This window comes from Hypomesus nipponensis, chromosome 4 (genome assembly GCF_054491055.1).
Source record: "Hypomesus nipponensis isolate SF chromosome 4, ASM5449105v1, whole genome shotgun sequence".
NCBI lineage: Eukaryota > Metazoa > Chordata > Actinopteri > Osmeriformes > Osmeridae > Hypomesus > Hypomesus nipponensis.
This window is the reverse complement of record NC_140364.1, coordinates 6,501,734-6,516,086: the sequence shown is the minus strand read 5'-3', so window position 1 is coordinate 6,516,086 and position 14,353 is coordinate 6,501,734. Positions and strand designations below refer to the sequence as shown.

Genomic DNA, 14,353 nt, shown 5'->3' with positions numbered 1-14,353 from the left:
AGTCATAAATTCACAACATCTCATTGGTGCCGTCTAAGACAAAAATGGTCACGCCACATCAAGCTACGCTCCCACTATGGTCCTGCTAAGACAAAAGATAAATCTAGTGGCATACAGGTTTTGCTATCGCTACACTGAAATTCAATAAACATTTGGTGTTGCTATATGCTTTCTAAAAATAAGAAAGCCAACACTGCTATGCTAAGCGAATCTGGCCTCTTGACTTGTGTAATTGAAATGTCAGTGAGTGCGAGAAGTGTGCAGGTGGAGGCCCTCCATGTGAGCGCTTCCATAGCTGGCACTCCTTTGTTACAATCTGCAGAGCGGTGTGACACACGGCTAACACATTCAGAATTCCATGTCATTAAACAAAAGGTATATGAACCCAAAATGCCAAGATGCTGACATGCCAGACCACCTAGCGCTAGGGAGAGAATTAAAACCAAGACCAAACCTCCACCTTCCTAAATGTACAAACATGTTCTGTGTAGAAGTGAGGATTACCAGTTCTTTACATGACATTTATATATTCGAAAAAATAAAAAACATTGTGTAACCTCACAACACAATTAACAACAGCAACACCACAACAACCGCAATCTATGAAAGGTCCAATTGCACAGGGCGGCAGGCCGTCCATGTTGTGTTGGCCGACAGTGTGGAGATGTGTTGCTGTATCCAGGTGACGTCAGAGGAGCGGTGTGTGATAGCCCCAGAGGGCTGCTGTCACAGGACAGTGATTGAGTGGTCCACACCAGGACGCAAATGAAGGCAGCAGGGTCACAGGGCCACTGGCAAACAGTACTGAAGGGCCAACGTGACACGCAGCTGGCAGGGCCAATGACAGCAGCTCTGTGTGCTCAACTCCAGAGCAAAGGTCCCCCATGAAACGACTGGTCTCAGAATACCTGCTTTAACGGCTGCCACGAGGAGATCTGGCTTTCACACAGGAATACGACTAGTTTCAAAACCAATGAGGAGTACAGGCACTGGGATCACAATCAAACAGTCAGCAAACACCCCCAAATCTATTGTCCACGTGTGTGTGTGTGTGTGTGTGTGTACGGAAGAAAGATACGAGGGAGACTGTCAGTGTGTATCTGCTTCCGAGCGAGTGTGTGTAGGATGGTGTGTGTCCGTGGGCACGTGTGTGAGACTGTTTAGGAGGACGATTCGGATTAGCCGAGGAGGATGTTTGCTGATTGGGCTGCTCATGCTGGTCTTTGCTTAGTCTGGAGGGATAAACAGGCCCTGCTGTGCCGAGGCCATCTCCTCCAGCTCCGCTCCGGGGGTGTGCGCGAAGCGAGTCGCCGGGTGACTGCAGCCGTTGTCCGTCTGCAGAGCTGAGCACACAGAGGGAGGGCCGCTCAGCGCACTGCGGCCTGCCGCCTCTGTTGGTCCTTCTTAATTGAGAGCCGGAGATTGGCTTTGCCCCCCCCGTCCCCCGTCCCCTCCCCTGGAAGTGTGTGTTCCAAATACGCTCTGCAGAGTGTGGCCAGCACCCAGGTGGCAAGGGAGGGCATGTGGACTCCAAACAGCGGAGCTAATTGATGTGTGGCATAATCGTTATTATGCTACACGGACAAAAAAGCCACAACGAGACGGAGGCCAGGTTATCCAGTGGGTCATCCTGCTGGGGTACATCGACCAGTCAGTGTTCCAGACAGGTGTTTAACATCATGCGCAGACTGGCCAGATGAACACGATACAGTAACATGGGGATGGATGGGTGTTTATTGATTGGCACTTTTGCCATGTTGGGAAACGGTAGCTGTATTGCTCAGTTATTGGTCAGGGTAGATCCTCCTCCTTGGCCGAGCGTCCTCTCACATATTCCTGCGTTTCCAGGAATATTTCGCCAAGCGGGCTGTGGAGAGAGAGAGGGCAAAGCGGCCTCCGCAAACAGTACGATTATGATGGTGAGTCACAGAGCAAGGCCTTCTGGGTGATTTATGAGAGTCCGTCGCCAAAAACAAGTCGTCAAGTCTGGAAAAGCTAGTCAGCGGAGCGGTGGGGGCGGTGTGTTTGCAGACCCCCCCCCCCTCCACCCCCTCGGCCATCAACCCACCCCAACCCCGTCCTCTGATGTCTGTGTGTCTTCGCTAATGAAGAAATTCTCATACCTGGGTGAGACATTGCTCTCAGCTGAGCAGACTCTACCTCTCCCACTGCTCTCAACCTCTGCTGGTCACCCGTCCACCCGCCCAACCCATGCCCAGGGTCCAGCCGTGGAAGAAAGAGAACTCAGAGGCCTGATTCTGGAACAGGATACACCGGTGACTGTGAAGTGGAGATCCATGTAATAATTCTGATATTAATCTTGAAATAAAAAGGTCTTTAACTGTCAGTGTTCAAAAGCAACTGACCATCTGGGCTTTCAGAGCCTTCATAAATCCCTATGACAAGAAACAAAACGCACAAACCCTTGAATAGTCAGAAGGCACTGCCGAAGATTAATTGCATAACTGCAAAAGTAGAAAAGTTATCATTCAGACACATCCTAGAATTAAAGTCAGGTATTTCTCTCAAGGAAAAGGCAACTTCATTAAGGCAGAACAGATTATCGCAAAGGTTTTTAAGATATACATGTGCAATTTCACGCATCTGGAACACTTGCTAGCTAGCATAAGCTAATGTATGTCCCCTAACAGCCACCAGCAAGATGGTGACACTCTCACCATCCTGACAGAACCAGACAACTTAGCAGTAGGCAGTAGCACCAAGTAGAAAAGACTTGTAAACAAACTAGTCTGCCCCTTACTGAAGTAACATTTAGCCGAGATGCAAGAAGTCTAGTGTGGCCTATGTGAGAAAGCTTGTGTCTCTCACCTTAATAATGACATGTTGATTAACACCCATGCTGATAATGACACTGTAAGGGAAAAACATCAGACATATGTGATACATAGAAACCATTGTCTGTCATTGTCCTTCTTAATGGTGTGGTGAATATCACGTTTAAACCAAACTTCTAGCTGGACTGTAAGCTACTGTACTGCTTCGATTGAACATCCTACTCCTATTTGGAGTCAGTATTCTTTACATAAGACAGTGATCATCCTCCTAATGTGAACAATAACTACAAACACACCATTCACAGTAAACATGAGTTACAGTAAATAGTCTAGTCATAGTAGTCTAGTCATAGGCCCAATCAGATGTGCTCAACCTTTGTTTTAGAAAACAGTGAGACTCCATGGATAAACATGATGGGGGCAATGAAAGCCGCAGTAAATCTTGAGGTCCTCTTGCGCCCCCTGGTGGCACCAAATTGAAAACCAAATGGGGGATTTATAAGACTAGTGAGGACATTAAATGTGACATTTCTGATCTGTCATTACTTCAATGGCATGTTTTTTCTACACCTTGATCAGAGTAATACCCTTGATAGTGATATGCATCATTGATAACACATTTACGCTGACACGTCCTCCAGCACTATGTGAAATACGACTCATAACCAAAGCCCACATGGAATACTCAAGTCTGAAGATAATGCATGGTGTTATTACTCCATACTCACGACCTGCTGCTTTCAAACATGCGAGTCAGCACTCCTTGGTCTTGGACTTCATCCAAAAGCAATAGACTGGGATGGTCATGGACTCAGGGAACTTCACTGGTTGACCTAGCCTTCAACTTTAGGATTCTTTACTTTCAATTCATAGGTAGTAACATTTTATTATACGATAACAAATAAAAGTGAGCCATTCACTTTATCCTAACAATTTGTTATATCTCTCTACCAGTTAACTGACATTATTTTGGGGGAGTTGACCAAATGACCACAAATCACACTGGGTTGGTTTCAACTAATATTTTAAAGGATTCCAACATTACTTTAAACATTGAATGAACACATGCAACAGAACAAGGATAGGCGTTTCAGAGAAGTTTCTGTTACAGTAACCAAAAAGCAAAACTTCACGGACACTGTCAACCTCAGAATGCACTGTTAGAACAGAGCCAGCAGGTGGAGAAAGAAACAAAGGAAAGAAAGATTGAGAGCGTGAAGAGAGTTCGTTAGACTGCAGTATCAGCACCCGAGGTTGATTCTGACAAGGATTCATACAGTTTATTTCACAAGCAGTCCAGGAGGATTGGACGTCTAGGCCGATAGGTGTCAAGCTTCTCAGCTGAATTTGGCTTTAGAGAAGTCCATCTCTGGGTGCTGAGCCATGAACCTGGAAAACATACAAAGCACACGTCAGTCAAGGAAATACAAAAGTGAAAACACCTACAAAGAAAATATATGGTCGTAAAAAGAACAGTTTACAATAGACTTTATGTATAGTGCCCTTGCAGCAATGAAGGTCTAACCCTAGTAAAAGTCATCAAAGAAGCTGAAGATGTTTAATGACAGGAAGTGACACACATTGTAAGCTGTTGCAAGTTGAACGAAGGTAACCTGACATTCAACAATGCAAGGCGGTTGGAATCGTGAGATCACGACCACGTGAGAATCCATCCTGCCAAGCTCCACGTTATACGGCTGTGCCCAAACCACAGTAGTTCGGACAGATAGTTCATCTCATCACCTAGCAGGTAAGTTTTTTTGAAGTGCCTGCCATTTTTCAAACAGTTTCCAAGCAGACTTCCCAGATAGTCCTGCGTAACAAAAGCTTCCCTGCCATTGGCCTGGCTCTAGACCCCCAGTAGGATGGATAAATAAGCTCTGGCATAATAACACAAGTGATAAAGGCAACGTCCTCCATATCCCCTTCTGGCTCTTCAGTCTATTTAAATACCCGATCTAATCATCAAGTCATAAAAGTGGGTTATGAGCACAGGACATGAAAGTACAGGCCTGAGTTCACCAATGATGCAATATTGATATGCGAGACCTATTTGCGGTGGAGGGAACCGTCTGTCGCCTGGGAACCTGGTACAGACGTCTCCCAGTATTTTATGACAGTCATCTAAGAGTGGCCTGGCCTTGACAGTAAAGCCGTGGAAGCAGAGTAAACCGCCTTCACCTTTCCCTGGTTAGCCTAGACTTACGAAACATTGACCTCGCCTCTAGGAAGAGCCATTAAAAGTAGAACCAACAACACTATACAGTAGCTGCTCTGATATGTTAGATAAAAAACGAAACTCCTGTACAGGAGTTGTATGTGGGACAAGAATCCTACTTCTTGAGAATGTCTTGTTTCTTCTGCTCTTCGGAGGTGGGTAGGCCCATGGATTTCTGCCTCTGGTCATACATCATCTTCTCCACCATGCTGCGTGTCTCTCCGTCCAGGTCTGACAACTGCTCAGCAGGGACATGGGAAGACAGACCGGCAAAACCAGAGACCAATGGGGTTTAGAAAGATCAGTGTTGGTTTAGTCATTCTGTTTGAATAGCTTCACCCTATAGGATGATGATATTATAGCTCTTCACATAAGAACTGGTCACCTTTGAGTTCTCCGGACAGATTTTCTTGGTGTTGAGCTCCGGGTCTGTCGATACGATTTTATTCCACCACTCCATTTTGTTAATCTGAGATGGCAAAAAAATGGAGAAAGATCGATGGTCTAAACGGTTGTTGTTTAACAGACAGGCGGTCTCCCGCTCCACCACGGCTCCCTACCTTCTCCAGGTGGATGGTGACCACTTTGCCGTCCTCTATCAGCCAGGAGCTCTCCTCCACCTTGATGTCGTTGAAGAGCTGGCCATCGATCACTGGAGGATGGCCCTTCAGGCCCACCTTCAGAGAGCGCCGCTGGATATCCACCACCACGTCCTTCCCCTTCATACGGAAGTTCACGTCAAAGGGCACCAGCAACTGAGGAAAGATGATTAAGGGGGGAAAAACACATGAAGGCATGCCCTGTTCCTGACTGATCCATCCAATTCACCGACAGAACAGACCGTGGTATTATTGTTGAGGCTGTGATTGAACAGCAGATTGCTTACATCCACATCAGACAGGCTCTGTGTCCACCTGTAGTTGGGCAGGTCAGCTCCATTCCCTGAGTTTGGCTTCAGTTTGTCTTTGTCTTTCTCATCCTCCTCTCCCTCTGAATCAGACTGGCGGAAAGAAAAGGGCTTATTAAAACAACTGAATCAGTTACTTTTTGGTCAAGCATAGCATTTTGTATGTATGTATACAGGGTTTGCATAAGAATTCAAGTCACATTTGATTTGAATAGGCTTTTTTACAATCACAGAGGGCTTCACACACTCCCAAAGAGCTGCACCTAAACCAACAAACACCCTCAACGAAGAAAGGGAAAAACTCACAGGAAACCTCTCAGATAAATCTTTTTAGAGACCTTTTGATTCTGCTGCTAAGCTTCTCTTACCGCTTTGTCTCCCTTCTCTGGAACTGGTTCCACATTGTTCTTGGGGGCTTCTTTTTGTTCTTCTTGTTTTTTCTTTTTCTACGGAAAAGTAGCATCCAGCTATGACATGCCTTAATCAAGAAATGGACTTAAATAGGATTGACTGTAATGACCTTAGTACCTGATCAATTTCAGACTGAAGTCTCTCTGCTTCCTCATCTGTCAGCTCCCGGATCTTGGGCTCCTCTGCTTCTTTCTTCTTCTTCTTGTCCTCTTCCTTGGCCAATTTCACTGCCCTCTCAGCCTTCTCCTTCTTCTCCTTCTCCTGTTTGGACTGTTTCTCTCTCTGGGCCTTTAGGGCTATCTGACTGTGGTGGGCAAAGGACTCCTTAACCAGCTGAGAGGGGAAAGACAGATGTTAAGAGGGGAAAGATGAACTTCAAGTAAATAGTGATGATTAAACTCTTCAGATGAGGTGCTCTTTCCCTATGTGAGAGTGAAAACCTGGCCGGGGACCCACCTTCTCTGGCGCACCTGCCTCTCCACCAATGAAGAAATCCGTTTTTCGTCGTAAGAAGCTAAAAAAAGTATTGACTAACTGTTGACAGAAGAAATGGTGTTAGGCTCATAATCCCTCAAAGATAACATTGATTATTGTAGGTAGTTACATATACTGATTCCAGGGCATTTTTGATTCTAACTCAGATTTGACGTTGCCAACCAGCCTTCAATGCCAATTTATGACGATACCAGATTTCTAACTGGCTAGCTAATTATACTGGCAAGGGCTAGTCAAGAAAGGTTGTCATAACGTAAACGTACTGGAGCTAGTACAAATTCAAGCACTGTAGCTAACGCAATCACACTGATTTAAGGTAGCCTAACTACTGTACTGTAGCTAGCTAGCTATGCTGCTTCTGAGAAATTTTAGAGCAACATGTCTATGCAACTTATTATTAGCATGGTAATCTTTTTTTTTCATTATCGAATGTGTTTAGACAGTAGATAAGCTAATGCAGCATGTCAGCCTCGTTTGTGTAAGCTAGCGATGTTGGTTTGCTAGCTAGGTAGCTAAACGCGCTAGCTTGCTATCTTAAGTAATGTATTAGCTACCTCTTGCACCCCTCCTTCGTGTTGTTGTGCCATAACCAGCAACATTCCGTCATACTTTTCTTCATCATCACCCATATTCAATGTTAGGCAAAATATTCACTGTACGAAAGCTAAACAGACAGTTAGCTAGCTAAATGGGGATGGTGGTAACAATGTTAAGTCACGCTGTTGTAGACAACTACTTCCTGGAAACAGCGTGTAACTGGTAACTCTGCAAGACAAGAAAAATCTACCGAATCAAAACTACTAGTCAGGGACCTACATTTTGAGTGACAGACAAATACACCAACAAGAAACTGCCATAAATGAGCGGTTGAGCCAGTAAAACCAGAGACGTAAAATACTGGGAAATAGAGAGCACCCAATGCCCAATGTAAGAGAGAACCGAATGATCAGAATATTTTAGAACACAAATAAGTACAAATACATTTAGCAAAAACGACTTTATTTATATCCTAGTGAACCCTTTACTGTACATGTAGGGAAGCGCATAGTGCAACCTCTCAGACAATTTAGACCATGGGCAAAACAGGCCACAGTATAATTGCTATTGGCTACAACTAAAATGTTATTTAATGTTTCACATGGTAGATTGATAATGTAGAGCATTCTACATTAACAAATACACATGGGCCTACATACACAAATACTATAGCAACTAACCCCCACCCCCTGTACAAAAATCGAAAAAATGTCATAACTGAAAGTTATGAAATGAAAAATGATTAGACTAAGTTACTAAGATTAGTGCTTATGGTGTTTATCATAAGATTATTATTTTTACTGATTAGCAGGTGATATCTCTGATACAGGAGTCACTGACCGAGAGCTTACTGCTTCTGTGACCCAGATAAAATACCTGTGGAAGCATGATTAAACCATTTAAATAAACTAAAATAAAAACAGGTTGTTAAGATATTGATTGTTCTGCTTAAAAGAAGTTATGTTTAATTTACACAATTTTTGTCATAAAAACTAAAAAAACATCTGTGTTGGGTTTTTGAAAATACAATTTGTGAAAAAAACTTTTTTTATACTAATATTTAAAGTAGGTTACTTATATTGACCCCACATATACAGTATTTATATATAGATGTTATTTGGCCAAAAGAAAAACATGCCAACATTTTAAAATATCATATTATTTATTTTATGTACATGTGGAAGTTAGTAAAGTAAGTGAAGTAAAGTGAAGTAAAGTAAACTGAATTCAATGGGGTTGGCAGATTGGGGTGGCACTCTGAGCATTGACCCTGGTAGTCCTTGGTAGCCTGGTACAGCCTCGTGAATTAACGACTGAGGTAAACATGATAAATGTCATTCACCCCACCAGCAGCCTCACTTCCCTTCCACCGTGACTGTCACAGCGTGTGTCTTATTGCCTCCACGTGGAGAAGCCTAACTCAGCCAGCAGTGCAGGGTCATTCCGTTTTTTTCACCAGGTCAAGGCTGACTTGTCATAGAAAGGGGATGCAATCTTTAAATAGGAATTGGTGACTGAAGCTACACTCCATACATGATCATCCAACCCAGAGAGTAGGTTGGTCTGTGTTCCTTGTTGCAGCATCGCCATTTGGATTAATTAATTCAACATGTTTCCTCTTTATGAGATGAAGACAGACTGCTTTTGCTCGGGTTCTCAAGATCAACACCCTCACACCATCCTATACAGTATCCTCAGCCAGAAGGACAGCAGTTACCTTAACAACAACCGGAACAACTATGCCATGCCCCACAACTGCCACTGTGAGCAGAGCAAGGAAGTTTGCCTGAAGAACCCTGACGGTGCCTGTCAAATTGCATCCGATGTTCTGGTCAAAACTGTGCGGTTCATGAAAAGTTTGCCATCTTTCAGTCAGTTACCCTCAGAAGACCAGCTAGCACTGCTAAGGGACTCCTGGGCTCCCCTCTTTCTTCTGGGGCTGGCCCAGGAGAGGATGGTCTTCGAAGTGGCTGAATTACCAGATTCCAGCAAGCTGCGGAGGATTCTGCTCAGCGGTCAGGGCCAGAGTCGAGAAGAGGAGGATGAAAGGAGGTGCCTGCCTACCCTCGCTGGGGTGCACAAACTCAGATGCTGCTTAGACAAGCTCTTGGATCTGGGTCTCAGTCCAAAAGAATACGCATATCTAAAGGGAATGTTGTTGTTTAATCCAGGTAAGAAATCAAAATCAGTTCAGTATCAATTCTGAGAAATCTGGTCACTCTAAACTTTATTGTAAAACTTTACATGGCAATGTATGTGTTCTACAGACATGTTAACGTCCTCTTTAACCCTTACGTCTCCTTTGCAGATGTACAAGGACTTGGTGTCTCTTCACTTATTGAAAGTCTACAACAAGAAGCCCAGAAAGCTCTCCAAGAGGTCATCCTAAATGATCAACAGGGAAAGGACCGCTTTAGACGTATTCTCCTGGCAGCCTCAACCACACAGACTGTCAGTCAAAACCTTCTAACAGAACTGTTCTTCAGACCTGTCATCGGCCAGGAAGACCTGTTTGAGTTGTTAAATGAGATGCTTTTCATGAGACAAGAATATAGCTGAACACAACCTTTTAAGAGTGAGACATGTCTGTGTGTCAATTATAAATGTATATTTTATACCATGGCTTTTAGAACTAAATATGTATGTTTTATAGAAAATAAAAAAAACTTTCCTATCACACATTGCTGTCATAGTAAACTTAATATATGTATTCTATCTCCCTCTTGTGGATGTTTATGGCTGAATGGACCATAAAGAAATACTGAACAGTAAAATCATTTCATGTTTAAGATGACCAGTGTGCTCTCTTTAAACCAATGAACCAATCTAGAGTATATGTATATAAAATAAGGATATGGGGAAAATATAACAATTTGTAAATATGTAAACATTGCATCTAGAGAAAATTGCATGTTGTTGGCTCCAGTCTACACAGGACAAGGTGACTTTTTTTCTTCCAAAGAAGGAGTTGGACTGTAAGGAAAGGATTCTGTCATTAGACTAAATCATAATGAGAAAAAAAACTATACAGAAAGTGCATCATGCACATTTTATTTTATCCAACCCATATATTTCCAATAAACCCACAGCTATTTCTATTTTACATAATTGGCCAGAACAAGATAAACCTGTTTTAAAAAAGCTCTTTCATGCTTAACTGAAAGTGCACACAGGGAAGAGCATTCATGGAAATGAGTGAGTAGTTTTGTTTATTAGAGCCAGATATTAAAAACAAAAGGTGGACCTCAATACATAATGACCTCACTAAGAAATCAATGACATTACAGGTGCAACACAGAGTTAGTGTACTATTAAAATATGCCAACTCTGAATATTATTTCCCACCGTGGCAATTAAGTTAAACTGCTGGTCATGTGGTTTGGTTCTGACCATCAATTGATAAAATATTTAGAGGGTATCATGTTCCCGACAGTCGTTCAGGGATTCAGAGTGGCCAGTACAGTATGACCTGGCCAATTCATCCACGTCATTGCAAACTTCTTTTTTACCTCCACATTTCTACATATACAAAAGTCTACGTGTACATTGATTGTACATTTTACTTAAAATTAGTTACAGAAAGGGAGAGACATACTCAAGTGACTCACTTACGTGTGTCATTTTAGTGTTAATGCTTAAAAAGAATGAAAACACAAGACTCTTTTACAAGACACATGACTTAGCACTGACAGGAAACTACAGGTCTGATTCTTCAGATATTACAATGGAAATACAATTTTTGTCCTACTTCATCAGAACAAACTAATGTCACAAAACGTTTATGAAACATCTGGCAATAATATCTTATGTACAAACACGCTATTAGCAAATTATTTTTTGCAAGTGTATCCTTACAAAAATAGTTTGAAGAAGGAATTACTTAGCAATATAATATAACAATCATTCTGTCTTACGTGCAGGTTTACAACACATCAACAACTGGCAAAATAAATGGGAAATATTGAAAGGATTAGTCCCCTCATTTCCGATACATGGGCATTTGGGTTTAATGTACATAAAGGAATGATACAAGTTACAAATAGCATACAAAAAGTATAACAATCCTCACACCATACATTTCATACTATGAGTATGGGATGGGGTATGCCTCCTTTTTTCATTCTTTCTGTGGTTTTTAGACTAGAACATTCCAGCCTGCTCCTGTGTTGCGTAGTACAGAGCTTGACCAACAAGAAATTGAACTTCAGCAACAGAGAAGAGTCAAATTTCACAACCACACAGCTAGATTCATTCAAGGGTAAAGGGACATGATATACTTGGAAACAGCGACATGATACATGTGAACACTCCAGGATAGACACAGTTTGCTAATGGAAGTTCACAATATACTGTCAACTTTCTGACCCAATTAGAGTCAGGCTGTCTTCACCAAAAATGACAAATAACAGAATCAGATATACATCGCAACCCTGAGTACACTATAATTCTTCATTTACAGATGGCACGACACTCAACTGTCGTAAAAATATAGCTGGTCAAAATGAACCTCTATCTTCCAAAGAAGCTCCATGTGCTTCTGAACTGTGTGCAATTCTCTTCATCTTTGAAGATTCTGATATCTTTAAAGGTTCTGCTGTAGATGCATGTCTGAAGTCATGTTCTCACATAGGTCTGCAAGAGTGGGGCCCCAGAGGAAACAACTTCTGTGTGACTTAGGGAGTGTGTCGTTGAAGAGCCTGAGGTATGACCTGATAAGACAACTGGAATTGTCAGGTGAGGTTCGACAAACAATGAGTCAGTGATTTCCGTAAAGTATTTCCACAACATGCGACAGTAAAAATGAAAACACGTACAGTAGAAAAACTAACCCACAGACAATATTGGAGGAGTAGTTTCAATATTACTACAGTGAGAGGATGTATTTCACTGACCATAAATATGGGAAACTGTAAGCTTGACCAAATATATGGTTAAACTAGTATTAAAAACAGTATGTTAACCAATACGGTTTGGTTTCTTACCTTCACTGTTCCACCTCATTTTTCTGGCATAAATGTCTGAGCGTGTTTCCTCAGATATCTGGACGTTATAGTCATCTGTGAGGGTCAAACTCATAATATAACATCTTCTACAATATTTCGTAAAACCTCTGGGAAATGGAAGGCAAACTTACTGTTGTTGCTGAAGGAAAACGAGTCACTGTCCTTCATTGTTTCATTGCCACTGTCTGAGAGGGTCCTGTTGGCCTTGGTGTAGGGGGGCCTCCTCTTGCTCTTGCGTGTGCTGATGCGTATGATGCCACGAACCAATCGGCACTCAGCGTCCTGTTGCTCCAGCTTGTGCTCTTCTGCCAGCTCGCTGATCAGCTGGTTGATCTGGCTCGTCTTCTTTAGGAACACAGAGTCTGAGGTGCATTTGGCCAGCTCTTCTATCTGGTACTCTGAGTAAAGCTCCAACAGCTTCTTGGCAATAAGGGAATCAACGTCCTCATTGCTGTAACCCCAATTGTCATCGTCGAGCGAGAATGACGGCGGGCTGGGTCTTCTCTCGCTATACACCCGGGGTTTGGTAGTGACGTCTGAGTCCTCCCGGGTCAGAGTGTCCACCCTGACTCCATGGAAGTGGATGTCCTCCGGCCAGCTTCCGCCCTCCTTGCTGGGAGAGGACTCCCGGCTTCCCGGCTTGATTTCCTGGAGGTTGACCTTCTCTGGCTCGTCAGGGGAGCTCTCCTCGGGCGCCAGGCACGGGGCCAGGACGGTGCGCTGGCAGACCCTGTAGAGGCCGCAGGTCAGCACGCTGCACACAAAACTTCTGCAGCTGCCAGGAGAGGCACACAGTCCACAACTGTGAGCACCAGGCTCTGCCGAACCAGGGATGAAGCCGATAGTCTCAGACTCCTTCCCATTGGCATCCTTGGGGTGGGCTTTGTGGGTGCTCTGCTCCCCCCTGCTTTGTGGTGTTTCCTGCACTGGGTCCACACAACGCTCCTCATACGACTTCTTGCTGGTGCTATTGCTCCTTGAGAGGCTGACCCCCTGTATGTAGCCATCTGGCTCTGAAAAGGGTCTCTGACTGCTGATAGGCATGGCTTAGTTAGTTCCAGGCCTAAAATAGGCAGGTAAAAGGAAAACAAGATTGTAAGTCTCAACAGCAGTCTTAACAACACCATCAACGACCTTGGTGTCAATGTGTATGGTCTAAATAACACCATGCTGACTACAGGTACTACCACCTGGGGATAGGCCCCATCTCTCCAAACCTGTTAGCATTGTCTACATGGCACAGCATCTTAAATGGCCCTGCAAAGTCATCCAACAAGGTATTTGTGAAGTGTAGCCCAATGTGTTGGGGTGAACTCAACATTTTAGGCCATGAATTACAACTAAAAAGAAACCACATATTTTACATAGGCCTACGTATCTCTTTTAAATAGCTTAGGGCCTACATATAAATACTCAGACTATTTCACAAACCCATCAATGCAACTGTAGCAGGTGCCAACAACAAATTTAAGCTGACTAGCTGACGTGGGTCTTTTCGAAATACTGGAATCATATATGGCAAAAACAATTTTACACTGTGACCACATAATCTTACTTCCTAAAACTAAATGTTAGTGAAAAGCTAACAAGGCCTCATTTGTTGACATTGCGCTACGTGGACACACCGAAAACCAATTGGTAAAACAATTCGAAAGTAGGATAGCTTAAATCTAATGAGCTTTTCAGGTCAAATATCCTCTCGTTTGACACGTTTACAGTTGGACACATAGGCTCTTACAGCACGGAACCGGATTATATACGCAAGCCTACTATAATAAGAAAAAGAAACAAAAAATGTCGACCTAAGTAGTTGTCACTTTCTGTCTCAATTTTTGTTGACACTATACTTACGGCATAGAGTTGGTCGCAGGACGCTTCCCAAACTACACTCCGTTTATGTTATAGGGCTATTCTTGTGGATGGATACATACTTTCTATATAAATAACGCAATGGGAAAATAGACGGTAGCGGTGTACACTACAGTTT

General features: G+C 43.1%; 3 protein-coding genes across 4 annotated transcripts; 1 reads left to right on the top strand and 2 right to left on the bottom strand.

The window, feature by feature from the left end:
* Nucleotides 1-3,802: 3,802 nt before the first annotated feature.
* nudc (nudC nuclear distribution protein) lies at nucleotides 3,803-7,588 on the bottom strand. Its single transcript, XM_084697164.1, has 9 exons — nucleotides 7,381-7,588; nucleotides 6,788-6,865; nucleotides 6,449-6,664; nucleotides 6,289-6,366; nucleotides 5,900-6,013; nucleotides 5,574-5,768; nucleotides 5,399-5,482; nucleotides 5,133-5,251; nucleotides 3,803-4,184 (listed from the first exon to the last, which is right to left on the bottom strand). Exons 1-9 carry the CDS (start codon nucleotides 7,453-7,455, stop codon nucleotides 4,133-4,135), a joined length of 1,011 nt encoding a protein of 336 aa, XP_084553290.1. The 5' UTR covers nucleotides 7,456-7,588; the 3' UTR covers nucleotides 3,803-4,132.
* A 1,158-nt stretch (nucleotides 7,589-8,746) lies between these two features.
* On the top strand, nucleotides 8,747-10,034 carry nr0b2b (nuclear receptor subfamily 0, group B, member 2b). The gene is made up of 2 exons (XM_084695692.1): nucleotides 8,747-9,534; nucleotides 9,672-10,034. Exons 1-2 carry the CDS (start codon nucleotides 8,973-8,975, stop codon nucleotides 9,920-9,922), a joined length of 813 nt encoding a protein of 270 aa, XP_084551818.1. The 5' UTR covers nucleotides 8,747-8,972; the 3' UTR covers nucleotides 9,923-10,034.
* Nucleotides 10,035-10,555: 521 nt separating this feature from the next.
* kdf1b (keratinocyte differentiation factor 1b) lies at nucleotides 10,556-14,353 on the bottom strand. 2 transcript variants are annotated; one of them, XM_084695713.1, is made up of 4 exons: nucleotides 14,218-14,353; nucleotides 12,498-13,429; nucleotides 12,346-12,420; nucleotides 10,556-12,084 (listed from the first exon to the last, which is right to left on the bottom strand). In XM_084695713.1, exons 2-4 carry the CDS (start codon nucleotides 13,408-13,410, stop codon nucleotides 11,978-11,980), a joined length of 1,095 nt encoding a protein of 364 aa, XP_084551839.1. In that variant the 5' UTR covers nucleotides 13,411-13,429; nucleotides 14,218-14,353; the 3' UTR covers nucleotides 10,556-11,977. The 2 variants fall into 2 exon arrangements, with proteins under 2 accessions (XP_084551839.1, XP_084551840.1); XM_084695714.1 differs by having other exon boundaries at nucleotides 10,556-12,072.

Coding starts and splice junctions, on each gene's coding strand:
- nudc (XM_084697164.1), bottom strand. CDS start 7,455: ATGGGTGATGATGAAGAAAAGTATGACGGAATGTTGCTGGTTATGGCA. Junction 6,014..6,288: donor CAGAGAAGGGAGACAAAGCG/GTAAGAGAAGCT, acceptor TCTTTCCGCCAG/TCTGATTCAGAGGGAGAGGA. Junction 5,483..5,573: donor TCACCATCCACCTGGAGAAG/GTAGGGAGCCGT, acceptor TTGCCATCTCAG/ATTAACAAAATGGAGTGGTG.
- nr0b2b (XM_084695692.1), top strand. CDS start 8,973: ATGTTTCCTCTTTATGAGATGAAGACAGACTGCTTTTGCTCGGGTTCT. Junction 9,535..9,671: donor AATGTTGTTGTTTAATCCAG/GTAAGAAATCAA, acceptor TCTCCTTTGCAG/ATGTACAAGGACTTGGTGTC.
- kdf1b (XM_084695713.1), bottom strand. CDS start 13,410: ATGCCTATCAGCAGTCAGAGACCCTTTTCAGAGCCAGATGGCTACATA. Junction 12,421..12,497: donor GTTTTCCTTCAGCAACAACA/GTAAGTTTGCCT, acceptor TGACCCTCACAG/ATGACTATAACGTCCAGATA. Junction 12,085..12,345: donor AATGAGGTGGAACAGTGAAG/GTAAGAAACCAA, acceptor TGACAATTCCAG/TTGTCTTATCAGGTCATACC.